The sequence below is a fragment of the Carcharodon carcharias genome, chromosome 37, assembly GCF_017639515.1.
Source record: "Carcharodon carcharias isolate sCarCar2 chromosome 37, sCarCar2.pri, whole genome shotgun sequence".
Classification (NCBI taxonomy): Eukaryota; Metazoa; Chordata; class Chondrichthyes; order Lamniformes; family Lamnidae; genus Carcharodon; species Carcharodon carcharias.
The window spans coordinates 3,632,770-3,655,823 of record NC_054503.1 but is presented as its reverse complement, the minus strand read 5'-3'; the positions used below and the strand labels follow the sequence as shown (position 1 = coordinate 3,655,823).

At 47.5% G+C, this 23,054-nt stretch overlaps 1 protein-coding gene across 2 annotated transcripts in view; it reads right to left on the bottom strand.

The window, feature by feature from the left end:
* Window positions 1-20,898, bottom strand: part of LOC121273031 (calpain-1 catalytic subunit-like) — a 117,658-nt gene extending 96,760 nt beyond the window's left edge. Inside the window, exons 1-2 of one of the 2 annotated variants that reach the window (XM_041179980.1) lie at window positions 20,719-20,898; window positions 13,713-13,999 (exon numbers count right to left, since the gene is read on the bottom strand). In XM_041179980.1, coding sequence (XP_041035914.1) covers window positions 13,713-13,955 — 243 coding nt within the window. In that variant the 5' untranslated portion in view covers window positions 13,956-13,999; window positions 20,719-20,898. The remainder of the gene's footprint in view (window positions 1-13,712; window positions 14,000-20,718) is intronic. The other variant, XM_041179979.1, reaches the window with a different exon arrangement.
* Between the last annotated feature and the right edge of the window lie 2,156 nt (window positions 20,899-23,054).

Here is a 23,054-nt window from a genome sequence, read left to right as displayed (position 1 = left end):
CAGCCATTTGTAATGTCCATCAGACCCACACTGACAGCCACTTGTAATGTCCATCAATCCCACACTGACAGCCATTTTATAATGACCATCAGTCCCACACTGACAGCTATTTGTAATATCCATCAGTCTCACACTGACAGACATTTGTAATGTCCATCAGTCCCACACTGACAGCCATTTGTAATGTCCGTCAGTCTCACACTGACAGCCATTTGTAATGTCCATTAGTCGCACACTGACAGCCAATTGTAATGTCCATCAGTCTGACATTGACAGCCATTTGTAATGTTCATCAGTTCCACCAGACAGCCATTTGTAATGTCCATCGGACCCACACTGACAGCCACTTGTAATGTCCATTAGTCCCACACTGACAGCCATTTGTAACGTCCATCAGTCCCACACTGACAGCCATTTGTAACGTCCATCAGTCCCACACTGACAGCCATTTGTAATGTCCATCAGTCCCACACTGACAGCCATTTGTAATGTCCATCAGTCCCACACTGACAGCCATTTGTGATGTCCATCAGTCTGACACTGACAGTCATTTGTAATTTCCATCAGTCCCACACTGACAGCCATTTGTAACGTCCATCAGTCTCACACTGATAGCCATTTGTAACATCCATCAGTCTCACACTGACAGCCATTTGTAATGTCCATCAGTCTCACACTGACAGCCATTTGTAACGTCCATCAGTCTCACACTGACAGCCATTTGTAACGTCCATCAGTCTCACACTGACAGCCATTTGTAATGTCCATCAGTCCCACACTGACAGCCATTTGTAACGTCCATCAGTCTCACACTGACAGCCATTTGTAATGTCAATCAGTCCCACGCTGACAGCCATTTCTGATGTCCATCAGTCCCGCACTGACAGCCATTTGTAATGTCCGTCAGTCTCACACTGACAGCCATTTGTAATGTCCATTAGTCGCACACTAACAGCCAATTGTAATGTCCTTCAGTCTGACATTGACAGCCATTTGTAATGTGTATCAGTCCCACACTGACAGCCATTTGTAATGTCCAACAGTCTCACACTGACTGCCATTTGTAATGTCCATCAGTCAGACACTGACAGCCACTTGTAATGTCCATCAGTCCCACACTGACAGCCAATTGTAATGTCCATCAGTCTGACATTGACAGCCATTTGTAATGTTCATCAGTTCCACCAGACAGCCATTTGTAATGTCCATCGGACCCACAAGGACAGCCACTTGTAATGTCCATTAGTCCCACACTGACAGCCATTTGTAACGTCCATCAGTCCCACACTGACAGCCATTTGTAACGTCCATCAGTCCCACACTGACAGCCATTTGTAATGTCCATCAGTCCCACACTGACAGCCATTTGTAATGTCCATCAGTCCCACACTGACAGCCATTTGTGATGTCCATCAGTCTGACACTGACAGTCATTTGTAATGTCCATCAGTCCCACACTGACAGCCATTTGTAACGTCCATCAGTCTCACACTGATAGCCATTTGTAACATCCATCAGTCTCACACTGACAGCCATTTGTAATGTCCATCAGTCTCACACTGACAGCCATTTGTAACGTCCATCAGTCTCACACTGACAGCCATTTGTAACGTCCATCAGTCTCACACTGACAGCCATTTGTAATGTCCATCAGTCCCACACTGACAGCCATTTGTAACGTCCATCAGTCTCACACTGACAGCCATTTGTAATGTCAATCAGTCCCACGCTGACAGCCATTTCTGATGTCCATCAGTCTCACACTGACAGCCATTTGTGATGTCCATCAGTCCCACACTGACAGACATTTGTGATGTCATCAGTCTGACACTGACAGCCATTTGTAACGTCCATCAGTCCCACACTGACAGCCATTCGTAATGTCATCAGTCTGACACTGACAGCCATTTGTAACGTCCATCAGTCCCACACTGACAGCCATTTGTAATGTCCATCAGTCCCACACTGACAGCCATTTGTAATGTCCATGCGTCCCGCACTGACAGCCATTTGTAATGTCCGTCAGTCTGACACTGACAGCCATTTGCAATGTCCATTAGTCGCACACTGACAGCCAATTGTAATGTCCATCAGTCTAACACTGACAGCCATTTGTAATGTCCATCAGACCCACACTGACAGCCACTTGTAATGTCCATCAATCCCACACTGACAGCCATTTTATAATGACCATCAGTCCCACACTGACAGCTATTTGTAATGTCCATCAGTCGGACACTGACAGCCACTTGTAATGTCCATCAGTCTCACACTGACAGTCATTGGTAATGTCCATCAGTCTGACACTGACAGCCATTTGTAATATCCATCAGTCTCACACTGACAGACATTTGTAATGTCCATCAGTCCCACACTGACAGCCATTTGTAATGTCCGTCAGTCTCACACTGACAGCCATTTGTAATGTCCATTAGTCGCACACTGACAGCCAATTGTAATGTCCATCAGTCTGACATTGACAGCCATTTGTAATGTTCATCAGTTCCACCAGACAGCCATTTGTAATGTCCATCGGACCCACACTGACAGCCACTTGTAATGTCCATTAGTCCCACACTGACAGCCATTTGTAACGTCCATCAGTCCCACACTGACAGCCATTTGTAACGTCCATCAGTCCCACACTGACAGCCATTTGTAATGTCCATCAGTCCCACACTGACAGCCATTTGTAATGTCCATCAGTCCCACACTGACAGCCATTTGTGATGTCCATCAGTCTGACACTGACAGTCATTTGTAATTTCCATCAGTCCCACACTGACAGCCATTTGTAATGTCCATCAGTCCCGCACTGACAGCCATTTGTAATGTCCGTCAGTCTCACACTGACAGCCATTTGTAATGTCCATTAGTCGCACACTAACAGCCAATTGTAATGTCCTTCAGTCTGACATTGACAGCCATTTGTAATGTTCATCAGTCCCACACTGACTGCCATTTGTAATGTCCATCAGTCCCACACTGACAGCCATTTGTAATGTCCATCAGTCCCACACTGACAGCCGTTTGTAATGTCCGTCAGTCTCACACTGACAGCCATTTGTAATGTCCATTAGTCGCACACTAACAGCCAATTGTAATGTCCTTCAGTCTGACTTTGACAGCCATTTGTAATTTCATCAGTCCCACACTGACTGCCATTTGTAATGTCCATCAGTCCCACACTGACAGCCATTTGTAATGTCCATCAGTCCCACACTGACTGTCATTTGTAATGTCCCTCAGTCCCACAATAACAGCCAATTGTAATGTCCATCAGTCTGACATTGACAGCCATTTGTAATGTTCATCAGTCCCACACAGACAGCCATTTGTAATGTCCATCAGCCCCACACTGACATCCATTTGTAATGTCCATCGGTCTCACACTGACAGCCATTTGTAATGTCCATCAGTCCCACACTGACAGCCATTTGTGATGTCCATCAGTCTGACACTGACAGTCATTTGTAATTTCCATCAGTCCCACACTGACAGCCATTTGTAATGTCCATTAGTCCCGCACTGACAGCCATTTGTAATGTCCGTCAGTCTCACACTAACAGCCAATTGTAATGTCCATCAGTCTGACATTGACAGCCATTTGTAATGTTCATCAGTCCCACACTGACTGCCATTTGTAATGTCCATCAGTCCCACACTGACAGCCATTTGTAATGTCCATCAGTCCCACACTGACTGTCATTTGTAATGTCCGTCAGTCCCACAATAACAGCCAATTGTAATGTCCGTCAGTCTGCCATTGACAAGCATTTGTAATGTCCATCAGTCTGACATTGACAGCCATTTGTAATGTTCATCAGTCCCACACAGATAGCCATTTGTAATGTCCATCAGCCCCACACTGACATCCATTTGTAATGTCCATCGGTCTCACACTGACAGCTATTTGTAATGTCCATCAGACCCACACTGACAGCCACTTGTAATGTCCGTCAGTCCCACACTGACAGCTATTTGTAATGTCCATCAGTCCCACACTGACAGCCATTTTCTAATGACCATCAGTCCCATGCTGACAGCTATTTGTAATGTCCATCAGTCCCACACTGACAGCCATTTTCTAATGACCATCAGTCCCACGCTGACAGCCATTTGTAACGTCCATCAGTCTCACACTGACAGCCATTTGTAATGTCCATCAGTCCCACACTGACAGCCATTTGTAATGTCCGTCAGTCTCACACTGACAGCCATTTGTAATATCCATCAGTCTCACACTGACAGCCATTTGTAACGTCCATCAGTCCCACACTGACTGCCATTTGTAATGTCCATCAGACCCACACTGATAGCCATTTGTAATGTTCATCAGCCCCACATTGACATCCATTTGTAACATCCATCACTCCCACACTGACAGCCATTTGTAACGTCCATCAGTCTCACACTGACAGACATTTGTAATGTCAAACAGTCCCACGCTGACAGCCATTTCTGATGTCCATCAGTCTCACACTGACAGCCATTTGTGATGTCCATCAGTCTCACACTGACAGCCATTTGTAACGTCCATCAGTCCCGCACTGACAGCCATTTCTGATGTCCATCAGTCTCACACTGACAGCCATTTCTGATGTCCATCAGTCCCACACGGACAGCCATTTGTAATGTCAATCAGTCCCAAACTGACAGCCATTTGTAATGTCCATCAGTCTGACACTGACAGCCATTTGTAATGTCCATCAGTCTCACACTGACAGCCATTTGTAATGTCCATCAGTCCCACACTGACAGCCATTTGTAATGTCCATCAGTCCCGCACTGACAGCCATTTGTAATGTCCGTCAGTCTCACACTGTCAGCCATTTGTAACGCCCATTAGTCGCACACTGACAGCCAATTGTAATGTCCTTCAGTCTGACATTGACAGCCATTTGTAATGTTCATCAGTCCCACACAGACATCCATTTGTAATGTCCATCAGTCTCACACTGACAGCCATTTGTAATGTCCATCAGTCCCACACTGACAGCCATTTGTAACGTCCATCAGTCTGACATTGACAGCCATTTGTAATGTTCATCAGTCCCACACAGACATCCATTTGTAATGTCCATCAGTCTCAAACTGACAGCCATTTGTAATGTCCATCAGTCCCACACTGACAGCCATTTGTAACGTCCATCAGTCCCACACTGACAGCCATTTGTGGTGTCCAACAGTCTCACACTGAGAGCCATTTGTAATGTCCATCAGTCTGACACTGACAGCCATTTGTATTGTCCATCAGACCCACACTGACAGCCACTTGTAATGTCCATTAGTCCCACACTGACAGCTATTTGTAATGTCCATCAGTTCCACACTGACAGCCATTTTCTAATGACCATCAGTCCCACGCTGACAGCTATTTGTAATGTCCATCAGTCCCACACTGACAGCCATTTATGATATCCATCAGTCTCACACTGACAGCCATTTGTGATGTCCATCAGTCTCACACTGACAGCCATTTGTAATGTCCATCAGTCGCACACTGACAGCCATTTGTAATGTCCATCAGTCTCACACTGACAGCCATTTGTAATGTCCATCAGTCTCACACTGACAGCCATTTGTAATGTGTATCAGTCCCACACTGACAGCCATTTGTAATGTCCAACAGTCTCACACTGACTGCCATTTGTAATGTCCATCAGTCAGACACTGACAGCCACTTGTAATGTCCATCAGTCCCACACTGACAGCCATTTGTAATGTGTATCAGTCCCACACTGACAGCCATTTGTAATGTGAATCAGTCCCACACTGACAGCCATTTGTAATGTGTATCAGTCCCACACTGACATCCATTTGTAACGTCCATCAGTCCCACACTGACAGCCATTTGTAACGTCAATCAGTCTCACACTGACAGCCATTTGTAATGTCCATCAGTCCCACACTGACAGCCATTTGTAATGTGTAACAGTGCCACACTGACTGTCATTTGTAATGTGTATCAGTCCCACACTGACATCCATTTGTAACATCCATCACTCCCACACTGACAGCCATTTGTAACGTTCATCAGTCCCACACTGATAGCCATTTGTAATGTCCATCAGTCCCACACTGACAGCCATTTGTAACGTCTATCAGTCTCACACTGATAGCCATTTGTAACGTCCATCAGTCTCACACTGACAGCCATTTGTAACGTCCATCAGTCTCACACTGACAGCCATTTGTAATGTCCATCGGTCCCACACTGACAGCCATTTGTAACGTCCATCAGTCTCACACTGACAGCCATTTGTAATGTCCATCAGTCCCACACTGACAGCCATTTGTAACGTCCATCAGTCTCACACTGACAGCCATTTGTAATGTCAATCAGTCCCACGCTGACAGCCATTTCTGATGTCCATCAGTCTCACACTGACAGCCATTTGTGATGTCCATCAGTCCCACACTGACAGACATTTGTGATGTCATCAGTCTGACACTGACAGCCATTTGTAACGTCCATCAGTCCCACACTGACAGCCATTCGTAATGTCATCAGTCTGACACTGACAGCCATTTGTAACGTCCATCAGTCCCACACTGACAGCCATTTGTAATGTCCATCAGTCCCACACTGACAGCCATTTGTAATGTCCATGCGTCCCGCACTGACAGCCATTTGTAATGTCCGTCAGTCTGACACTGACAGCCATTTGCAATGTCCATTAGTCGCACACTGACAGCCAATTGTAATGTCCATCAGTCTAACACTGACAGCCATTTGTAATGTCCATCAGTCTCACACTGACAGCAATTTGTAATGTCCATCAGACCCACACTGACAGCCACTTGTAATGTCCATCAATCCCACACTGACAGCCATTTTATAATGACCATCAGTCCCACACTGACAGCTATTTGTAATGTCCATCAGTCGGACACTGACAGCCATTTGTAATGTCCATCAGTCTCACACTGACAGTCATTGGTAATGTCCATCAGTCTGACACTGACAGCCATTTGTAATATCCATCAGTCTCACACTGACAGACATTTGTAATGTGCATCAGTCCCACACTGACAGCCATTTGTAATGTCCGTCAGTCTCACACTGACAGCCATTTGTAATGTCCATTAGTCGCACACTGACAGCCAATTGTAATGTCCATCAGTCTGACATTGACAGCCATTTGTAATGTTCATCAGTTCCACCAGACAGCCATTTGTAATGTCCATCAGTCCCACACTGACATCCATTTGTAATGTCCATCAGTCTCACACTGACAGCCATTTGTAACGTCCATCAGTCCCACACTGACAGCCATTTGTAATGTCCAACAGTCTCACACTGAGAGCCATTTGTAATGTCCATCAGTCTGACACTGACAGCCATTTGTATTGTCCATCGGACCCACACTGACAGCCACTTGTAATGTCCATTAGTCCCACACTGACAGCCATTTTCTAATGACCATCAGTCCCACGCTGACAGCCATTTGTAATGTCCATCAGTCCCACACTGACAGCCATTTGTAATGTCCATCAGTCCCACACTGACAGCCATTTGTAATGTCCATCAGTCCCACACCGACAGCCATTTGTGATGTCCATCAGTCTGACACTGACAGTCATTTGTAATTTCCATCAGTCCCACACTGACAGCCATTTGTAATGTCCATCAGTCCCGCACTGACAGCCATTTGTAATGTCCGTCAGTCTCACACTGACAGCCATTTGTAATGTCCATTAGTCGCACACTAACAGCCAATTGTAATGTCCTTCAGTCTGACATTGACAGCCATTTGTAATGTGTATCAGTCCCACACTGACAGCCATTTGTAATGTCCAACAGTCTCACACTGACTGCCATTTGTAATGTCCATCAGTCAGACACCGACAGCCACTTGTAATGTCCATCAGTCCCACACTGACAGCCATTTGTAATGTGTATCAGTCCCACAATGACAGCCATTTGTAATGTGTATCAGTCCCACACTGACAGCCATTTGTAATGTGTATCAGTCCCACACTGACATCCATTTGTAACGTCCATCAGTCTCACACTGACAGCCATTTGTAATGTCCATCAGTCCCACACTGACAGCCATTTGTAATGTGTAACAGTGCCACACTGACTGTCATTTGTAATGTGTATCAGTCCCACACTGACATCCATTTGTAACATCCATCACTCCCACACTGACAGCCATTTGTAACGTTCATCAGTCCCACACTGATAGCCATTTGTAACGTCCATCAGTCCCACACTGACAGCCATTTGTAACGTCCATCAGTCTCACACTGATAGCCATTTGTAACATCCATCAGTCTCACACTGACAGCCATTTGTAATGTCCATCAGTCTCACACTGACAGCCATTTGTAACGTCCATCAGTCTCACACTGACAGCCATTTGTAACGTCCATCAGTCTCACACTGACAGCCATTTGTAATGTCCATCAGTCCCACACTGACAGCCATTTGTAACGTCCATCAGTCTCACACTGACAGCCACTTGTAATGTCAATCAGTCCCACGCTGACAGCCATTTCTGATGTCCATCAGTCTCACACTGACAGCCATTTGTGATGTCCATCAGTCCCACACTGACAGACATTTGTGATGTCATCAGCCTGACACTGACAGCCATTTGTAACGTCCATCAGTCCCACACTGACAGCCATTCGTAATGTCATCAGTCTGACACTGACAGCCATTTGTAACGTCCATCAGTCCCACACTCACAGCCATTTGTAATGTCCATCAGTCCCACACTGACAGCCATTTGTAATGTCCATGCGTCCCGCACTGACAGCCATTTGTAATGTCCGTCAGTCTGACACTGACAGCCATTTGCAATGTCCATTACTCGCACACTGACAGCCAATTGTAATGTCCATCAGTCTAACACTGACAGCCATTTGTAATGTCCATCAGTCTCACACTGACAGCAATTTGTAATGTCCATCAGACCCACACTGACAGCCACTTGTAATGTCCATCAATCCCACACTGACAGCCATTTTATAATGACCATCAGTCCCACACTGACAGCTATTTGTAATGTCCATCAGTCGGACACTGACAGCCACTTGTAATGTCCATCAGTCTCACACTGACAGTCATTGGTAATGTCCATCAGTCTGACACTGACAGCCATTTGTAATATCCATCAGTCTCACACTGACAGACATTTGTAATGTCCATCAGTCCCACACTGACAGCCATTTGTAATGTCCGTCAGTCTCACACTGACAGCCATTTGTAATGTCCATTAGTCGCACACTGACAGCCAATTGTAATGTCCATCAGTCTGACATTGACAGCCATTTGTAATGTTCATCAGTTCCACCAGACAGCCATTTGTAATGTCCATCAGTCCCACACTGACATCCATTTGTAATGTCCATCAGTCTCACACTGACTGCCATTTGTAACGTCCATCAGTCCCACACTGACAGCCATTTGTAACGTCCATCAGTCCCACACTGACAGCCATTTGTAATGTCCAACAGTCTCACACTGAGAGCCATTTGTAATGTCCATCAGTCTGACACTGACAGCCATTTGTATTGTCCATCGGACCCACACTGACAGCCACTTGTAATGTCCATTAGTCCCACACTGACAGCCATTTTCTAATGACCGTCAGTCCCACGCTGACAGCCATTTGTAATGTCCATCAGTCCCACACTGACAGCCATTTGTAATGTCCATCAGTCCCACACTGACAGCCATTTGTAATGTCCATCAGTCCCACACTGACAGCCATTTGTGATGTCCATCAGTCTGACACTGACAGTCATTTTTAATTTCCATCAGTCCCACACTGACAGCCATTTGTAATGTCCATCAGTCCCGCACTGACAGCCATTTGTAATGTCCGTCAGTCTCACACTGACAGCCATTTGTAATGTCCATTAGTCGCACACTAACAGCCAATTGTAATGTCCTTCAGTCTGACTTTGACAGCCATTTGTAATGTTCATCAGTCCCACACTGACTGCCATTTGTAATGTCCATCAGTCCCACACTGACAGCCATTTGTAATGTCCATCAGTCCCACACTGACTGTCATTTGTAATGTCCCTCAGTCCCACAATAACAGCCAATTGTAATGTCCATCAGTCTGACATTGACAGCCATTTGTAATGTTCATCAGTCCCACACAGACAGCCATTTGTAATGTCCATCAGCCCCACACTGACATCCATTTGTAATGTCCATCGGTCTCACACTGACAGCCATTTGTAATGTCCATCAGTCCCACACTGACAGCCATTTGTGATGTCCATCAGTCTGACACTGACAGTCATTTGTAATTTCCATCAGTCCCACAATGACAGCCATTTGTAATGTCCATTAGTCCCGCACTGACAGCCATTTGTAATGTCCGTCAGTCTCACACTAACAGCCAATTGTAATGTCCATCAGTCTGACATTGACAGCCATTTGTAATGTTCATCAGTCCCACACTGACTGCCATTTGTAATGTCCATCAGTCCCACACTGACAGCCATTTGTAATGTCCATCAGTCCCACACTGACAGCCATTTGTAATGTCCGTCAGTCTCACACTGACAGCCATTTGTAATGTCCATTAGTCGCACACTAACAGCCAATTGTAATGTCCTTCAGTCTGATTTTGACAGCCATTTGTAATGTTCATCAGTCCCACACTGACTGCCATTTGTAATGTCCATCAGTCCCACACTGACAGCCATTTGTAATGTCCATCAGTCCCACACTGACTGTCATTTGTAATGTCCCTCAGTCCCACAATAACAGCCAATTGTAATGTCCGTCAGTCTGCCATTGACAAGCATTTGTAATGTCCATCAGTCTGACATTGACAGCCATTTGTAATGTTCATCAGTCCCACACAGATAGCCATTTGTAATGTCCATCAGCCCCACACTGACATCCATTTGTAATGTCCATCGGTCTCACACTGACAGCTATTTGTAATGTCCATCAGACCCACACTGACAGCCACTTGTAATGTCCGTCAGTCCCACACTGACAGCTATTTGTAATGTCCATCAGTCCCACACTGACAGCCATTTTCTAATGACCATCAGTCCCATGCTGACAGCTATTTGTAATGTCCATCAATCCCACACTGACAGCCATTTGTAACGTCCATCAATCCCACACTGACAGCCATTTGTAACGTCCATCACTCCCACACTGACAGCCATTTGTAATGTCCATCAGTCCCACAATGACAGCCATTTGTAACGACCATCAGTCTGACATTGACAAGGCTATGGAGGGATTTGAAAATAAGAAGAAAATTTTAGAATTGAGGTGTTGGTGCTTGGGAACCAATGCAGGTCGACGAGCACACTGACGGCTGCCTGAGAATAGGTATGGTTCAGCCACTGGGTTTAGGAAAAGCTTATGTTTTCGAAGGTAATAAAACCATCTCGCCTTCCTTCTGGCCCATTCTGGAAAAGTATAATTTTAATTTAGGATATCAGATCACCTTCATCAGGAATTCTCACAAGGAGATACTAAACCAGTCAGCTAAAGATCAATGGGAAAGAAAACTGAGGTTCTCTTTTAAACAGTGAGGAACATAGACACAAGAGGAGGCCATTCAGCCCTTCAGACAAGTCTCAACATTCAATGAGATTATGGCTAATCTGTATCTGGACCCCACCCACCCCAACTGGCTCCATAACCCTTAATACTCTTTCCCATCGGAAAACTATCTCTCACACACCCAGTGTCCTGTCCACATCCAGTGTCCTGTTCACACCCAGTGTCCTGTACACACACCCAGTGTCCTGTTTACACACCCAGTGTCCTATTTATACACCCAGTGTCCTGTTCACACACCCAGTGTCCTGTTCACACACCCAGTGTCCTGTTCACACACTCAGTGTCCTGTTCACACACCCAGTGTCCTGTTCACACACCCAGTGTCCTGTTCACACACCCAGTGTCCTGTTCACACTCCCCGTGTCCTGTTCACACTCCCCGTGTCCTGTTCACACACCCAGTGTCCTGTTCACACCCGCAGTGTCCTGTTCACGCACCCAGTGTCCTGTTCACACACCTAGTGTCCTGCTCCTACACCCAGTGTCCTGTTTACACACTCGGTGTCCTGTCCACACTCCCCGTGTCCTGTTTACACACCGTATCCTGGTCACACACCCAGTGTCCTGTTTGCACATCCAGTGTCCTGTTCACACGCCGAGTGTCCTGTTTCCACACCCAGTGTCCTGTTCACATCCCCAGTGTCCTGTTCACATCCCCAGTGTCCTGTTCACACTCCCCATGTCCTGTTCACACACCCAGTGTCCTGTTCACACCCCCAGTGTCCTGTTCACACACCCAGTGTCCTGTTCACACACTCAGTGTCCTGTTCACACACCCAGTGTCCTGTTCACACACCTAGTGTCCTGCTCCTACACCCAGTGTCCTGTTTACACACTCGGTGTCCTGTCCACACTCCCCGTGTCCTGTTTACACACCGTATCCTGTTCACACACCCAGTGTCCTGTTTACACATCCAGTGTCCTGTTCACACCCCGAGTGTCCTGTTTCCACACCCAGTGTCCTGTTCACATCCCCAGTGTCCTGTTCACATCCCCAGTGTCCTGTTCACATCCCCAGTGTCCTGTTCACATCCCCAGTGTCCTGTTCACACACCCAGTGACGTGTTCACATCCCCAGTGTCCTGTTCACACTCCCAGTGTCCTGTTCACACACCCAGTGTCCTGTTCACACACCCAGTGTCCTGTTCACAACGCCAATGTCCTGCTCACACCCAGTGACGTGTTCACACACCCAGTGACGTGTTCACACACCCAGTGTCCTGTTCACACACCCAGTGTCCTGTTCACAACGCCAATGTCCTGCTCACACCCAGTGACCTGTTCACACACCCAGTGTCCTGTTCACACCCAGTGACCTGTTTACACCCAGTGACCTGTTTACACCCAGTGACCTGTTCACACACCCAATGTCCTGTTCACACACTCAGTGTCCTGTTCACACCCAGTGACCTGTTCACACACCCAGTGACCTGTTCACACACCCAGTGTCCTGTTCACACACCCAGTGTCCTGTTCACAACGCCAATGTCCTGCTCACACCCAGTGACCTGTTCACACACCCAGTGACATGTTCACACACCCAGTGACCTGTTCACACACCCAGTGTCCTGTTCACACACCCAGTGTCCTGTTCACAACGCCAATGTCCTGCTCACACCCAGTGACCTGTTCTCACACCCAGTGACCTGTTCACACCCAGTGACCTGTTCACACACCCAATGTCCTGTTCACACACTCAGTGTCCTGTTCACACCCAGTGACCTGTTCACACACCCAGTGACCTGTTCACACACCCAGTGACCTGTTCACACCCAGTGACCTGTTCACACACCCAATGTCCTGTTCACACACTCAGTATCCTGTTCACACCCAGTGACCTGTTCACACACCCAGTGACGTGTTCACACACCCAGTGACCTGTTCACACACCCAGTGACCTGTTCACACACCCAGTGACCTGTTCACACACTCAGTGTCCTGTTCACACACCCAGTGACCTGTTCACACACCCAGTGACCTATTCACACACCCAATGTCCTGTTCACACACTCAGTGTCCTGTTCACACCCAGTGACCTGTTCACACACCCAGTGACTTGTTCACACACCCAGTGACGTGTTCACACACCCAGTGACCTGTTCACACACCCAGTGACCTGTTCACACACTCAGTGACCTGTTCACACATACCTGTGGCCTCTTCCACTTGATTCCAGACGTTTTTGAGGAATGAGGCCCCAGCTCCTTGAATCCAATGATCGAGGGGCCCACAGGGAAGTGCTGGTCCTCAAACAGAATGCCTCGGTCAAGGCAGTCGGCTCGAAGGGTCTCGTAATCCTGCCCGAGGTATTTGAAGGCCTGATCATGCTTGCCAACCCCAAGCTCCTTCTGCCTCTGCTTGTAGAGTCGGCCTGCCACCCCAGAGTACATCATAGACACAGCACAGTGAGAGGGTCACCAGTCCGTCAGAAAATCACCTAAAAAATGAACACATGTGGCAGAACCACCAGTGAGAAAAAGCCCGACACAGAAACCTACCCCTCAGGGTGCTGAATTTTCAGACACTCAACACAGCAATGTAACACTGACAGGCCCAGGACAGTTCCACTGTGTTCCACTGTGTTTGTGACAGTGGAACTGTACAGAGTCAGTGTTTATTCAGGGTAAGGGTCACTTACTGTGTAACTGTACAGAGTCAGTGTTTATTCAGGGTAAGGGTCACTCACTGTGTAACTGTACAGAGTCACTGTTTATTCAGGGTAAGGGTCACTCACTGTGTAACTGTACAGAGTCACTATTTATTCAGCAGGGTAAGGGTCACTCACTGTGTAACTGTACAGAGTCACTGTTTATTCAGCAGGGTAAGGGTCACTCACTGTGTAACTGTACAGAGTCACTGTTTATTCAGCAGGGTAAGGGTCACTCACTGTGTAACTGTACAGAGTCACTGTTTATTCAGGGTAAGGGTCACTCACTGTGTAACTGTACAGAGTCACTGTTTAGTCAGCAGGGTAAGGGTCACTCACTGTGTAACTGTACAGAGTCACTGTTTATTCAGCAGGGTAAAGGTCACTCACTATGTAACTGTACAGAGTCACTGTTTATTCAGCAGGGTAAGGATCACTCACTGTGTAACTGTACAGAGTCACTGTTTATTCAGGGTAAGGGTCACTCACTGTGTAACTGTACAGAGTCACTGTTTATTCAGGGTAAGGGTCACTCATTGTGTAACTGTACAGAGTCACTGTTTATTCAGGGTAAGGGTCACTCATTGTGTAACTGTACAGAGTCACTGTTTATTCAGGGTAAGGGTCACTCACTGTGTAACTGTACAGAGTCACTGTTTATTCAGCAGGGTAAGGATCACTCACTGTGTAACTGTACAGAGTCACTGTTTATTCAGGGTAAGGGTCACTCACTGTGTAACTGTACAGAGTCACTGTTTATTCAGCAGGGTAAGGATCACTCACTGTGTAACTGTACAGAGTCACTGTTTATTCAGCAGGGTAAGGGTCACTCACTGTGTAACTGTACAGAGTCACTGTTTATTCAGCAGGGTAAGGATCACTCACTGTGTAACTGTACAGAGTCACTGTTTATTCAGGGTAAGGGTCACTCACTGTGTAACTGTACAGAGTCACTGTTTATTCAGCAGGGTAAGGATCACTCACTGTGTAACTGTACAGAGTCACTGTTTATTCAGCAGGGTAAGGGTCACTCACTGTGTAACTGTACAGAGTCACTGTTTATTCAGCAGGATAAGGGTCACTCACTGTGTAACTGTACAGAGTCACTGTTTATTCAGGGTAAGGATCACTCACTGTGTAACTGTACAGAGTCACTGTTTATTCAGCAGGGTAAGGATCACTCACTATGTAATTGTACAGAGTCACTGTTTATTCAGGGTAAGGATCACTCACTGTGTAACTGTACAGAGTCACTGTTTATTCAGCAGGGTAAGGATCACTCACTGTGTAACTGTACAGAGTCACTGTTTATTCAGCAGGGTAAGGGTCACTCACTGTGTAACTGTACAGAGTCACTGTTTATTCAGCAGGGTAAGGGTCACTCACTGTCACCATCGCCGTGAGGTTCGTTTCGGTTCCACCGGTCCACCCAATCTGACAGGAACACGCAAAAGCCTCTTCCTTTCATGCCCCGCCCCCACTACAACGCCAGGCAATGCTGCAAACAACCAGCAACCCCCCCTCACTTTCACAGCACTGATTCATGTCTTATCATTCATGAACAAGTGAAAAGGCTAGATGTCAGAGAGCAACTCAAAACGAGGAAGGGGCAGAATCAAGTATATGTGCATGGCTTAAAATTGTGTAATATTGTGTAATACACCCATCTGAATACCCTTGAGCAACTCCTCCTCCTCCACATGGTGAAACACATGTTGCTTCAGCAGGTATAGGGGCAGGCTCTTCTGACTGCTCCTGGGTTTTGCCCCGCCAAAGACCTCTCCACCTACACCGGTACAGGGGCAGACAAAAGCAGGACAAATCCAACCCGGCCAATTACCGCCCCATCAGTCTACTCTCCATCATCGGTGAAGAAATGGAAGGGGTCATCAACAGTGCTACCAAGCGGCACTTGCTTAGCAATAACCTGCTCACTGATGCCCAGTTTGGGTTCTGCCAGGGCCACTCAGCTCCTGACCTCATTACAGCCTTGGTTGAAACATGGACAAAAGAGCTGAACTCCTGAGGTGAGGTGAGAGTGACTGCCCTTGACATCAAGGCAGCATTTGACTGAATCAGGCATCAAGGAGCCCGAGCACAACTGGAGTCAATGGGAATCAGGGGGAAAACTCTCCACTGGTTGGAGTCATACCTAGCACAAAGGAAGATGGTTGTGATTGTTGGAGGTCGGTCATCTCAGCTCCAGGACATCACTGCAGGAGTTCCTCAGGGTAGTGTCCTCGGCCCAACCATCTTCAGCTGCTTCATCAATGACCTTCCTTCCATCGTAAGGTCAGAAGTGGGGATGTTCGCTGATGATTGCACAACGTTCAGCACCATTCCCGACTCCTCAGATACTGAAGCAGTCCACGTCCAAATGCAGCAAGACTTGGACAATATCCAGGCTTGGGCTGACAAGTGGCAAGTGACATTCACACCGCACAAGTGTCAGGCAATGACCATCTCCAACAAGAGAGAATCCAAACATCGACCCTTATATTTCAATGGCATTACCATCACTGAATCCCCCACTTTCAACATCCTGGGGGTTACCATTGACCAGAAACTGAACTGGACTAGCCATATAAATACTGTGGCTACAAGAGGTCAGAAACTGGGAATCCTGTGGAGAGTAACTCACCTCCTGACTCCCCAAAGCCTGTCCACCATCTACAAGGCACAAGTCAGGAGTGTGATGGAATATTCCCCACTTGATGGATGAGTGCAGCTCCCACAACACTCAAGAAGCTCGACACCATCCAGGATAAAGCAGCCTGCTTGATTAGCACTAGATCCACAAACATTCACTCCCTCCACCACCGACGCACAGTAGCAGCAGTGTGTGTACCATCTACAAGATGCACTGCAGGAATTCACCAAGGCTCCTTCGACAGCGCCTTCCAAACCCATGACCGCTACCACCTAGAAGGACAAGGGCAGCAGACTCATGGGAACACCACCACCTGCAAGTTCCCCTCCAAGCCACTCACCATCCTGATTTGGAAATATATCGGCCGTTCCTTCACTTGGAACTCCTTCCCTAACAGCGCTGTGGGTGCACCTACACCACAGGGACTGCAGCGGTTAATGAAGGCAGCTCCCTGCCACCTTCCCAAGGGGCAACGAGGGATGGGCAATATTGTTCTTATATAGACAGATTTTTAATTAGTAACGGGTTGAAAAGTTATGGGGAGAGGGCGGGAAATTGGAGTTGAGGCCGAAATGAGATCAGCCATGATCGTATTGAATGGCGGGGCAGGCTCGAGGGGCTGAATTGCCTACTCCTGCTCCTAGTTCTTATGTAAGGGTCACTCACTGTATAACTGTACAGAGTCAATGTTCATTCAACAGTTTAAGGGCCACTCACTGTATAACTCTATGGTGTTTCCGTTAACAATGAACAGCGCACTGAACATTATAAACAAAAGATATCATTGCATTGGAAGCAGTTCAGAGAAGGTTCATTCAACTCATTCTGGGGATGAGGGATATTATCTTATAAGGAAAGGTTGGGCCTATACCCACTGTAGTTTAGGAGAACGAGAGGTGATCTTATTGAAACATGTAAGATCCTGAGGGGATATGATAGAGTGGATACTGGGAGGATGCTTCTTCTCTTGGGAGAGACTGGAACTGGGGACACTGTTTAAGAATAAGAGGTCTCCCATTTAAGATGGAGATGAGGAGGAACTTTCTGTCAGAGGGTTGTCAGTCTGTGGAACTCTCTTCCCCAGACAGCAGTGGATACAGGGTCATTGAATATGTTCAAGACTGAGTTAGACAGATTTTTGATCGATGAGGAAGTCAAGGGTTATGAGGGAGAGAGGCAGGAAAGTGGAGTTGAGATCACAACCATATCAGCCTTGATCGTAAGATAAAAGAAAAAAACTGCGGATGCTGGAAATCCAAAACAAAAATATCTGGAAAAACTCAGCAAGTCTGACAGCATCTGCAGAGAGGAACACAGTTAACGGACTTGAAACGTTAACTCTGTTCCTCTCCGCAGATGCTGTCAGACTTGCCGAGTTTTTCCAGATATTTTTGTTTCAGTCTTGATCTTATTGAATAGCTGAGCAGGCTCGAAGGGCTGAAAGGCTTAGTCCTGCTCTTAAGTCCTGTGATCTTAAACTGACTGTTTAAACCTCTATCGCTACTGGCACAATTAAGGATTCCAGACACGGCAACATCTTCATTAGTCGGATTGTGTCTGGGCCAGGCTCCAGACAGTTTATTACCAGTTCTGATCTGCAGTTGTGCCAATGGACAGAGTGGAGCGCATTTCAGGAAGAGAGTAGGTTCAGAAACCCACAGCGGAGCTGTCAGCATGAGAGAAACATGGAGAGTGGCGGTAATGATAACAAAGAGAGATTGCAAATCCCTTAAACATTCTGGCAAGTGCACATTTCACAGATTTCTATCCTCTGGTATGTGCCAAGTCATCAAGTCTCCAGGAGAGAGTGCGGATGCTAGACAGCTAGAATGCTCACGGATCCTCCTTTTATCAACCAACAGCGTCAGGCAGGAGGTGGGGAACACAGTGCGGGGAACGGACAGCAGGCAGGGGAGGGTGTGGTTTATAATTGGCCCCAGTGCCCTTTACTTTAGCCAGACGGGGGTGTCAGTAAGAAACCCCACTCCTGATACTCCACAGTGCAGGCCGCTGAGAAATCAGCTGTCATCTGATTGGATGGAGGGAGAGGCGGTGGGGGGGGGGGGTGGGGAGTGCTGCTGAATGGTCTCCATCAGTTCCATAAATGTGTGCACGTCTGGAGGTTGACCGGGTCTGGCCGTGCTGCCCTCCATAGTCCAATAGCCAGCCATTATTCCACATAAAGAGAATGGCCATTTTGGTTAGTGTGTATGAATGAGGCTGAACTCGAAGCACAGCCAACACCTTTCAGGAGGTGGCAGGAGTAGGAAGGACAAACTCCCCAGGGACCCCCTGTAAATACTGACACACTCCCGGGTGGGGGGGGTGGGGGGCTGCCTCTCTTGTACCCCTAAAACTGTCCAACCTATCCCTCGCCGGAAGAACTCCCGAATTCCTGTTATAAAACTGGAATAACCTGAGGCGAAATAGGGCTGGATGATGTGTTGTCTGCCTGTTGGGGGGTGAGACGCATTCCCTCTTCCTCCCTGTGGGACAGTTCCCTGGCAGAACACTTCAAATTTTGTGATCATTTGCAAGTTAGATATTCCTACACCCCCACCCTCCCCCCATGCAGAGGGCAAAAGCGATACTGCCAGACCCCAAGTTGCGCCTTAGTTGATCCTGGTCCTGTCCCTGACCTGGTTCAAATCCTCCTCCTAGGTTCTCTGAGCTGCTTCTGCTGCTGGTCCAACATTCCTGCTCCTGATCTTCCTCCTGCTCCTGAATTCCTTACAATCCTGGTCCAATCCCTCCTCCTTCTCCCAATCTCTGTCCCATTCCTGCTTCGATTCCTGCCCCTGCCCCCATATCCCCCCTCCTGCCCCTGCTCCCATATCCCCCCTCCTGCCCCTGCCCCCATATCCCCACTCCTGCCCCTGCCCCCATATCCCCCCTCCTGCCCCTGCCCCCATATCCCCCCTCCTGCCCCTGCCCCCATATCCTCCCTCCTGCCCCTGCTCCCATATCCCCCCTCCTGCCTCTGCTCCCATATCCCCCCTCCTGCCCCTGCTCCCATATCCCCCCTCCTGCCCCTGCTCCCATATCCCCCCTCCTGCCCCTAGTCCAATATCCCCCCTCCTGCTCCTGCTCCCATATCCCCCCTCCTGCCCCTAGTCCAATATCCCCCCTCCTGCCCCTGCTCCCATATCCCCCCTCCTGCCCCTGCTCCCATATCCCCCCTCCTGCCCCTGCTCCCATATCCCCCCTCCTGCCCCTAGTCCAATATCCCCCCTCCTGCTCCTGGTCCAATATCCCCCCTCCTGCCCCTGGCCCAATATCCCCCCTCCTGCCTCTGGTCCAATATTCCCCCTCCAGCCCCTGGTCCCATATTCCTCCTCCAGCCCCTGGTCCCACATTCCTCTTCCTCCAGCCCCTGGTCCCATATTCCTCTTCCTCCAGCCCCTGGTCCCATATTCCTCTTCCTCCAGCCCCTGGTCCCATATTCCTCCTCCAGCCCCTGGTCCCATATTCCTCCTCCAGCCCCTGGTCCCATATTCCTCCTCCAGCCCCTGGTCCTATATTCCTCTTCCAGCCCCTGGTCCCATATTCCTCCTCCAGCCCCTGCTCCCATATTCCTCCTCCAGCCCCTGGTCCAATATTCCTCCTCCAGCCCCTGGTTCAACATTCCTCCTTTGGCTCCCGATCTCTGTCCCGTCCCTGCTTCGACTCCTGGTCCTGGTCCAATATTCCTCCTTGCGATCCCCCTCCTCCTTGACCTGCTCCTACTCCCTATCCCTGCATAAACACATAGATCCCAGTCCCAGAGAGTTGCTCTCTCTCTCTCCCCAACTTTGACACTTTGCAAATGTTGCCATTTTTCGGATACTTGCTGAAAGTTACTCTTGTCACTTTCACTCACCGATTCCTGATGCCTGGGAATGCTGGCAGTCCACCTCTCCCTGTCCCTCTGGTCCTATATTGCTCTCTCTCCTCTCTCTCTCGTAATCTACCTCCCCTCTGATTTCCTCTCCGTCTCTGTTCGCCTTTTTCTGCTTCTCTCTTGCAGCCCAGAGCGCGCTTCCGCCACTCCCAGACGCCGCGGGAATGCGCACTGCGCAATGCACCGTCCGCGTTCGCGACTCAACTCAACCAGAAATCCCACCCGCCGCCCACTGATAGCCTGATCACGGCCCTTAAACATCCCTCCCCAAACTGGTACAGCAACTCAGTCTCAATAAACTGTTACAACTCAGCTCAACCCATAACCAGTCTCAATAAACTGGTAAAACTCAACAAACCATAACCAGTCTCAATAAACTGGTTGAACTCAACTCCGCCCATAACCAACCTCAATAAACTGGTACATCCCAACTCCGCCCATAACCAGCCTCAATAAACTGGTAAAACCCAACAACCCATAACCAGCCTCAATAAACTGGTACAACTCAACTCAACCCATAACCAACCTCAATAAACTGGTACAACTCAACTCAACTCATAACCAGCTCCAATAAACTGGTAAAACTCAACAACTCATAACCAACCTCAATAAACTGGTTCAGCTCAACTCCACCCATAACCAGCCTCACTAAACTGGTAAAACTCAACAACTCATAACCAGCCTCAATAAACTGGTTCAACTCAACTCCACCCATAACCAGCCTCACTAAACTGGTAAAACTCAACAACTCAACCAGCCTCAATAAACTGGTTCAACTCAACTCCATCCATAACCAGCCTCAATAAATTGGTTCAACTCAACTCAACCCATAACCAACCTCAATAAACTGGTTCAATCAACCACTCATAACCTGCCTCAATAAGCTGGTACATCCCAACTCCACCCATAACCAGCCTCAATAAACTGGTAAAATTCAACAACTCATAACCAGCCTCAATAAGCTGGTACAATTCAACTCAACCCATAACCAGCCTCAATAAACTGGTACAACTCAACTCAACTCATAACCAGCTCCAATAAACTGGTAAAACTCAACAACTCATAACCAACCTCAATAAACTGGTTCAGCTCAACTCATAGCCAGCCTCATGAAACTGGTAAAACTCAACAACTCATAACCAGCCTCAATAAACTGGTTCAACTCAACTCCACCCATAACCAGCCTCAATAAACTGGTTAAACTCAACTCAACCCATAACCAGCCTCAATAAACTGGTAAAACTCAACAACTCATAACCAGCCTCAATAAACTAGTACATCCCAACTCCACCCATAACCAGCCTCAATAAACTGGTAAAACTCAACAACCCATAACCAACCTCAATAAACTGGTTCAACTCAACTCAACCCATAACCAACTTCAATAAACTGGTTGAATCAACCATTCATAACCAGCCTCAATAAGCTGGTACATCCCAACTCCACCCATAACCAGCCTCAATAAACTGGTAAAACTCAACAACTCATTACCAGCCTCAATAAGCTGGTACAACTCAACTCAACCCATAACCAGCCTCAATAAGCTGGTACAACTCAACTCAACTCATAACCAGACTCAATAAGCTGGTACAACTCAACTCAACCCATAACCAGCCTCAATAAACTGGTACAACTCAACTCAACTCATAACCAGCCCCAATAAACTGGTACATCCCATCTCCACCCATAACCAGCCTCACTAAACTGGTAAAACTCAACAACTCATAACCAGCCTCAATAAACTGGTTCAGCTCAACTCATAACCAGCCTCACTAAACTGGTAAAACTCAACAACTCATAACCAGCCTCAATAAGCTGGTACAACTCAACTCAACCCATAACCAGCCTCAATAAACTGGTAAAACTCAACTCAACTCATAACAAACCTCAATAAACTGGTACAACTCAACTCAACTCATAACCAGCCTCAATAAACTGGTACATCCCAACTCCACCCATAACCAGCCTCAATAAACTGGTAAAACTCAACAACTCATAACCAGCCTCAATAAACTGGTACATCCCAACTCCACCCATAACCAGCCTCAATAAACTGGTAAAACTCAACAACTCATAACCAGCCTCAATAAACAGGTTCAACTCAACTCATAACCAGCCTCACTAAACTGGTAAAACTCAACAACTCATAACCAGCCTCAATGAACTGGTAAAACTCAACTGAACCCATAACCAACCTCAATAAACTGGTACAATTCAACTCCACCCATAACCAGCTTCAATAAACTGGTTGAACTCAACTCAACCCATAACTATCTTGCTCTGAATTGACGTAGCACCTCAACCTAGTGGCTGCC